We start from the raw sequence: 8,283 nt of genomic DNA, 5'->3' as shown, positions 1-8,283 counted from the left end.
ACAAATTGTAGAATGTACAATCGACCGTGAAGAAAAGATCGAATCATGTTTCAGCCTGTATCGCTGTATCGTAAAAAAGTTATCTAATATTAGGGTTGGAAAAAGAATGTTTGGTCAACCAATTAAGTCGATCCTAATCCGTCAACTGTGAGGGCCAAAACTGTGCAAAAAAGCGAAGCTGGAACATATATAAACATGTCTTATTAATAAAACATGTATAATACCGGTACTGTATTCAAATCAAACCTTCTGGTATGGGTTTCCACCAATCATAGCTAATCTTCGCTGGTGGCTTGCAACCTCCACTTTTTTTAATGAAGGTTTGAGTTGAAAAAAAAAAAAACGGGACGCCAAGATTTGATCAGTCAGACATACCTTCCAGCCGTGAAAAATTCTATTAAAAGGGGTTATCACGGTTGGAAAGTATATTTGCTGACTTTGTCGCCCAAAACCAGTACATCGTTCAATTAAATGTTTAAATATCGCTTCTGCTGATTTGGTGTTTACGCTTTTCTTTTCCACCTCTAAGTGGTACATACAGCAAGTATCTTGACACATCGACACGCAGCATTCAAGAATACTGTCATGTTCTCAAGAGGCACGCTACAGAACTCGTTCGAATTCCATGCTGCAGCGTCGAAACTCGCCTGGCTGAGTCAGCTTGGCGAGTTCAGACAGGCTGAGTCACTCCAGACAGCTGTAATTCCTAACGCTTCGTTCGTATTCGACGCCTGTAATTCCGACAGCGGAATGTGCTAAGTCCTAAGCAGGTCGAACAGGTTCAGCACCAACCAAACAAGTTCTACCAATACCAGCAGTGCTGGACCAGCACATGTACGACTCTCGCACTACAAGAGCTCCTTTCAGGAAACAGAAAGACTTTCAGAATGTGATGACAGAATCGTCCTCTCAACTTTCAAGTGACTGACTTTGTATCGGTATTTTACAAAAAAAACTTTTGTCTCATACAGAAGCTCCAGATTTTGTGTACCCGCAATATCTGCTCCAAATGATATTTGAAAAGGCGAATCTGCCATATTACCTCTGAAAGCATGTAAAAGGTGCCTCGTCTAAGCCCTACGCTTATTCGGGGATGGAATATCGGTACTAAGATTTCTTTAAATATTTCTCAAAATGAGTTTGCCCCGACAAGTTATAAATTTGTCAAAATGCGGTTTTAAAGAAATTTCATAAATTACAACGGGTCTACCTACCTGGTGGTTTGGTGCATTTCTTGTTGATGATACTGGATGCGGTCCGCGTGAGGTGCAGAAGTGTTGAGTACTGCGACTGAGTCATCTCCTGCGGACGGACGTCAAGACAGCACAGCGAGCCCACCACCGATAACCCGTCGCGACTGAAAATGGGGAAGCCCGCGTAGAACTGGATGTTGTTGTCGATAAGTAGCGGTATCTTGCAGAAGCGGACGTCGTTCTCGGGATGTTGAAGAAGCATGGGTCGGTCCCCCATCAGTAGATACTGGCAAAGCGTCTGTTCTCGAGGCACTTCGGCGTTTTGGAAGGCTGGGGAGCTGCTCGCGAGGACATGCAGCAGCGATTTACCTACGATGGTCACCAACGAGGCCAGACACGACAGTTCCTGTGTAGCTAACTCGCAGATGAGACCTAGTTCGTCGGAACCCCTAGCCGTAAGAAGTTGATCTTGTGTGATAGCTTCCAGTCGATGTGCCTCGTTTGGAGGTATTGGACCCCTGGGCGTCCGTGGTGACGAACCGAGAGGGTAGATCGGAGTCACGGCTTGAGAGAGACTGCACGCCTCTACGGGTAGCAGTTCTCTTGAGAGCTGGGACTGTAATTTGAGTAGTGCTGCCGGCATACTGGGCGTCAGGTCGGATATGAGAGCCCCGCTGTTGTCGGAATCCCAGAAGCAATGCGCCATCACACGGTTGATTCCTTCGTCGAGCACAGATGTCAGTTCCTGAAGTACTTTTGCAGCCGTGTGGGTCTTCCTGGCCTTATTCGAGTCCATACTTGCGTCCGATTGGGACGCTTCGCTATCGTCGCTTAGAATATCAGCGAGGTATGACACGACGGCTTGGCCTGGTTCGAGTGCATCGTCAACGTCAGGTTGGATGCGTGTGCTACGATAGATTTCGCCTCCAGACCCGTGACTTGATGTACTGGCGCTGCTGCCGCTTCCACGACTAGAGAATACTAGACGTGCGTGATTACAGTTCCGGATCGTGTCCAAGCAGTGAGGGCACACGAGAACCGAGATCTTCCTGCCGTTTATGGTATCGAGAGGCTGACGCGCCCAGCAACGCCAGCACACGAACTGAGCACATAGATAACAGCGCGTCTTCTTGATAGGTAGCAGTTTGTGGAATTTGCGAGCGCACCCTACACACTGCGATGCAGAAGGCGAGTTCTTTAACGATAGTCTGTCAATTTCCTCCGATTCGGAACCTTTTGCACTTATTTGTCGTCGACGCATTAGCTCTGGTACCGTGAGAATGTTGCGCGCTAGCCGTTTTAATCGCCTTTGTGCGACGTCTGAGCTCTGGCGTTCATCCGAGCTGCAACCGTAAAACAAGAAGCGAACTGCGGCAGGTTGACGGTCATTGATCGCTTCGACTGAGTATCCCAATGACAGACTCTGTAGTTGATGCGTTTGCTTGCTGGAACGCGAGAATCCTAAGCCATTACGGCGAGCGAGTTCAGCTGGTGGACGCACCTCTGGAGGCAGCGCATCAGGTCGAACCGATCGTTGCGAGAGTGTAAAGCGCTCCTGCGTCACAGGCTCAAAGTCCTCGAGGAAGCACCACCGCTCGTCGTAGTCCAGTACGGCTAGGCGTGAGTGCTTGAAGCTCGAGGTTTTCAGCAATCGATACGGTGTCAGCTCTTCATCCTGATTGTCGCTTTTGCTCGAAGAAAAGCTGCGAACGACAGAGCCGCACTCAAACGAATGTCCGTGGATTCTCTTCATATTCGCATTAAAATCTGCTTCTTCAAAACAACAGAGCAGCGCTGCAGCTTCGACCACACTACATTGTAGCTCCCCCATGACAAGAACTTCTGTCGTGTCGGGGTTACGCTGTCGTGAGAGCGCTCGAAGGTTCTCGTCCTTGCTGTGTTTGTGTCGTCCAATACCAGTCTCCCATTCATCCAACGAGATACTCGACAGTGAGTCAAAGTCGACGCCTGGAGCTGCTTCAGCCTCGGTCTGCGCCATCAAAAGCTCTTCGTCATCGCACTTGAGACGCGTCGAAGCCTTTTCACTGGCGCTCAACTTGAAGGGGGCACCATCTGCCATTGCTCGACGTTAGTGGACGGCGGGAAAAGTTGGTGCTTGGAGTCGAATTGAAATGTGCGCGTGCGCTTGCAGCAGCTCCGTAACCTTCTGCTCTCTCCACCACCTGTGCTCTCTACGCCTTACGGGTGAACCTAAAGAACGCGTGGTTGTTCTCGCCTTATTGCCAGACTGAACGTGCGCTGAAGAAGTGAGGACCCGATCAGAACGCAAACACAACAGTCGAGCCGACCGCTTTTGGCATCACAATGACGGCAAATATAGACACTCTCGCGTCGAGACGCCCATTGTTTTTTGTAGGGCGTTGTGGAAAGACTGCCGTTGTATCCTTGCCTTTTCCGAGCCGTTGAGAGAGCTCAGACGAACACGTTTTCAGGTCCGAGTTCTGAATTACTATCAGGTCCGCCGTACTGAACTCGATCGGATATCTGGATATACGATATGCATGGTCGAGATCGCAACGTCGAGCAGCGAGCTTCTGTGAGTCACATTGTGACTACCTCGAGCTCTGCTCGGTATCGTCGAACACAATTCTGGGTGGCGAATTGTATCGCCACCTTTGACCTCCGTTGCACCAACATCATGCCACAGCAGCCAAGACTAGAGACAGAGCTAGGTGAACCGAGATACACCAATACGATTGACCGCAAAAAGATCAATCTTCTTGTCACATCGGCGTACCAAAACCATTTGCGTTATTCAGGTGCACCTTCACCCACCCGCTTCCAAGAACCTCCATTGCTGAGCTTCACCAAAATGGACCATCAGATGTTGAACGGATATACCGGCCATCCCACTTTAATCGGCTGCGAACACCGTTGCGTAGGACGTACTTGTACGTTGTTGCGTCTGTGGGTCTGATACGTCACGTCAATGTCGTGCTATCAGTGATCCTGAGCAGTTTTGACAATTTGCTTCAGCAGATGATGAATCGGGCAGGACGCCAAGCTGAAAGAAGTGATGTGGAATGAACGAAACTTTGAAGAGTGCTGCAATGACATGCCGTGCGAGCGCAGACTTCAACCACATTCTACGTCGACCAAGTAATACAAAACCAAATGTCTTCCTAGTGCTAGCTGATGCTACCGTTGCTCTGGTGGTCTCACTCCCGCCTCGAAGACAACCGTCCCTTAATCTCATTGCTGATACAATAGATAAATCTAGTCGGTATGATACCCTCCTAGAATACTCAACGGCATTTCAAAGTCTACCTCAAGTGCTTATTAGTGATCGGTGGAGTCGTCGCGGATGTGCCGTTGGGCATTTTTAAAGGGGGTCCTTGAGCAGGTACGAGCCTCATTACGCTGGACTAGAATCGAGGGTGACTTCAATGTGTACGAACAGCGTCAGTTTCGGCAGCTCATCTACAACGATCACAAGCAAGGCATCAAGGCCCTGCGTGCCAAACGCAATCGACCCCTACATCGGATCCAAGACCGCAGCAAAGCTCTCGCTGGAGCAATCATCAACGAGAAACCCGCCATCATTGAACAGTCGAATCGCTCGACTCAAATGTTCGAAGCCACGCGAGCTCTCTTCCGACAGCGCTTACCATTAACCTCGTTATGTGACTCTACAGGTAAATATATTCTCAGCCGCCAAGCAACAGGTGCCTAAATCAAGCAACACTTCAAAGACTAGTTCTTAGACCCGATGCGCACGTTTGTCGCCGCCGACGGACTTAAACGTCCTCTGAACAATTTGATCACCGCATACGAGCTCGAAAGCGCGCTCCGCCGCTTACGCAATGGACGCGCAACGGGCCCGGACTCCATCCCTGCCTGAGCTACCCAAGTATGGATCAGAGCTATTAGCTATTAGCTCTGCCTCTCGCCAACATCATCAATCACGGACTCACTAGAGAAGACAACATCCGGGGCGACGGAATTCTTCTCGGACTTCCCAAGCCAAAGAAGCCGGCTGGCCAATGCGCTAGCCTTCGACCTATCGTCCTACTCAACAGCATCCGCAAGGCGATCTCTCTGGTGGTGCTTCGTCGCATCTCCCCCAAGGTTGAACGATTCCTGTCCCCGCACCAAAGCGGGTTCAGACCCTGTCGCAGCATTACCGATGCAGTGTGAGCCCACAGGTGGATAGCAGCACGCGCTCAGAGATACAAAGAACGATTTCATATCCTTGGGATCGACATCTCACGTGCTTTTGACACAGTCAACCGCGACAAACTTCTTTCTGTGATCAAAACAATCCTCAATGACGACGAAATTCGACTGATCCGACTACTACTACGCGACACAGAGCTCTCCCTCCGACTCGGCAATCACCTGCTCTCGCCGTTCGAGAGCAATACAGGTACTCCCCAAGGTGGCTCACTCTCCCCTGCTCTTTTGTTGTTTACCTAGAAGCAGCTCTACGAGACTTAGCCAGCCAACTCGACGTACCCCACAATCGCCTCGCTGACATGATCGTGTACGCCGATGACGCCGACTTCGTCTGCCAGAGCGCCGAAACAGCTACCCTGATCGAGACTCAAGTCCCTGCCGCTCTGGCCAAATGGTCCCTCCCGATGAATTCGTCCAAGACCGAACACACCATCGTACACCGCCGCCAAACCGCGCAGTCCAACCGGATCACACGTGCGAAGGATGAAGACTGGCGCAATACGCGCAAACTAGGTTCTCTCCTCGGCGACGCTGAAGACGTCCCCCGCTGCAAGAATTTAGCCACCGCCGCACTCCACCGCATGTGGAAAGTTTGGCTCCGGCCATCGAAGACCTCGGAAGCTACGCGCCTCCGCCTCTACAACTGCTACGTATTGCCGATTCTACTTTACAATTGCGGGACTTGGGCCCTGACCGAATCCGTGCTACACAGCCTCGAACGTTTCCATCGTCAACAGCTTTGCAAAGTGGTCGGAGTACGCTATCCTGGCACGATCTCCAATGACAAGCTCTACGACCGCACCAAGACCCAGCCACTCCGATTTCACTTACTTCGTAGCCGATGGAACCGTTTTTGGCCACATACTCCGCAGACCAGCAGGCATTCCAGCATACCGCTTCATGGCAGCCTTCTTCAACCCCAGACCGGCAAATGGAGAAACAGACAGCGACTAACGCTACCGACGTTCTTAGATGCCGACCTTCAGACACTTTCCGCAGGACACCGCCTTCAACGTGCCCCGGACCTGTACCTCCTTCGCCTATGTGCACAGGATCGTGCAGTCTGGGAGGACTTAGCCGAGGCGCTTATTGCGTACGCGCCGCTTAATGGACTCTGGCCGAGAGAAAAGAGAAACGTAGAGAACGAGAGATGACCCGACGCATGCGGAAGTTGAGCCACCTCGGTGGCAAGACGGCTCGCGAAACGCGTTCACATATATACACATTCGGTATATGATTGCCTTTACTTACAAAAACTAGTATTAAAGTGTGAAGTCTTCCCATATATACCGAATTCCCTTAGTTATGAAATTCAGAAAAGTGTTTGCACATAGACCAGAAATTGCATGTACTGTCTATCCAAAGTGCTTATAAAAAAATCTATTGCTGTAGATTAATACCGGCTTCCTCCGCTTTTTACTGACAGTCATGTTTGGCTACATTTTGATAGAAAATTTGTGTTTTTAATAAACAGTAATGTCTGCCGCGCGTCGTAAATCATAAAACATACGTAAATTAATTGAGCAGCTCATCGCAGAGCGGACTGCTTTCAATTGTGTCGTGCTCGTCGCCAACAGCACCAATAGAGTGGTTTAGCAGAAAGCTACGAACGTGTGATGCCCGTTTTTTGTGAGGATTGCCAGAGACGAGCGTCACACGTTCGTTCAAGTGATGTAGCTACGACTGATAAGCTTTCTACAAGTCGTATACAAATGTATATCTATGCACTTTAACATCCGAATACTGTATACTTGAGTGCATTTTGTGCCCATTATAGCACTGCCGTTGGTTGCGCACTGGTCGGGCGATGCCACGCACCGTGGTATCAATGAAGCCGATACACCTGTCGATAGGACTGCCGCGTGCAAGAAGCTTGCTGCACTTAGCGTAGATTAGGTCCAAAAGATCAGGCACAGCGCACTAAGCGACCTGCCGAACATCACAGCAAGATCCCCGTACCGTCCAGGGTACGCGAGCCGGCGCAGCAACACACAGAGCCCCTCGATTTCACCAACGCGAAGGCGGCTCCGTAGCTTGTAGTCTTCCTCATGCCGCAGCGCCTTGTGCAGCCGAATTACGTCACGCTTCCAGAATCGGAAATTAAAACGACAGTCTCCGTCGCTTAATGCGTTGAAATTGAAGTTGCCCTTCAGTGTGAGGACTGGTCGTGGAATAGGAGATCTGGCGAAAAGCACAGCGGCGTCCTCGACGAGGACGAGGCTCAGAGCGGTCGCTGCGAGGACTAAGCTCTCCTCGAGCATCTTGACTGGCTTGTGTGCTTGGCAAATGTAGTATACACCAAGGACGGATAAGAGCTCGCGTTCGCTCTGCAAAATGCTTCGCTGGCAAACCAACGTGTGCGGCAGTGTGATTAGGGTTGTGTGATTGGCGCTAGTCTACAACTCACACAAGTTCCTGCTGCTAAACCACTCTAATTCTACCGTCTACAAGGCTAAGGCTAGATGAAACGGGGTTACATGGTGTGGAACACACAGGGGTACGGAGTAGCCGGAGAGTTAACAAACTCTCAGTACATTAGCTGGAGAGCTAACAAGGTCTCTCAGTACGTTGGCTGAAAGCCACACGTTATGCATTTGATAGGTTTAACTATGCTAGATAGCTAAACAGATACATTTACCCCTACGTGGCTTGGCCGCAATAATAGTAAATATAACACTTCTGGTTTTGATGCATAAAACTTAAGGTATTAACTCTGAGCCCTGGTCGTGGGCTGTAAGTATCCTTTGGATAACGAGCTTAGTATTAGTGACTCTTTGAGTCGAACGTCTTCCTCTGACGCTAAAGCTACGGCAACCCCGCTGCACTTGGTAGCACTTGTAGCCAATCCCGCTCCTGAGTCGGTTGACTGTACCTCTGGGAGGATGGAACATGA

The 8,283-nt window shown here is 50.1% G+C and overlaps 1 protein-coding gene across 1 annotated transcript; it reads right to left on the bottom strand.

The window, feature by feature from the left end:
- Nucleotides 1-706: 706 nt before the first annotated feature.
- Nucleotides 707-4,009, bottom strand: PITG_15459 (GAF domain-containing protein; the record flags this gene model as incomplete). Its single annotated transcript, XM_002898361.1, has 4 exons — nucleotides 707-762; nucleotides 1,215-2,367; nucleotides 2,695-3,266; nucleotides 3,952-4,009. The coding sequence occupies 4 exons, from the start codon at nucleotides 4,007-4,009 to the stop codon at nucleotides 707-709; spliced, it is 1,839 nt and encodes a 612-aa protein (XP_002898407.1).
- Between the last annotated feature and the right edge of the window lie 4,274 nt (nucleotides 4,010-8,283).

This window comes from Phytophthora infestans, genomic scaffold (genome assembly GCF_000142945.1).
Source record: "Phytophthora infestans T30-4 supercont1.37 genomic scaffold, whole genome shotgun sequence".
Taxonomy (NCBI): Eukaryota; Oomycota; class Peronosporomycetes; order Peronosporales; family Peronosporaceae; genus Phytophthora; species Phytophthora infestans.
This window is presented reverse-complemented; position numbering and strand designations above follow the sequence as displayed.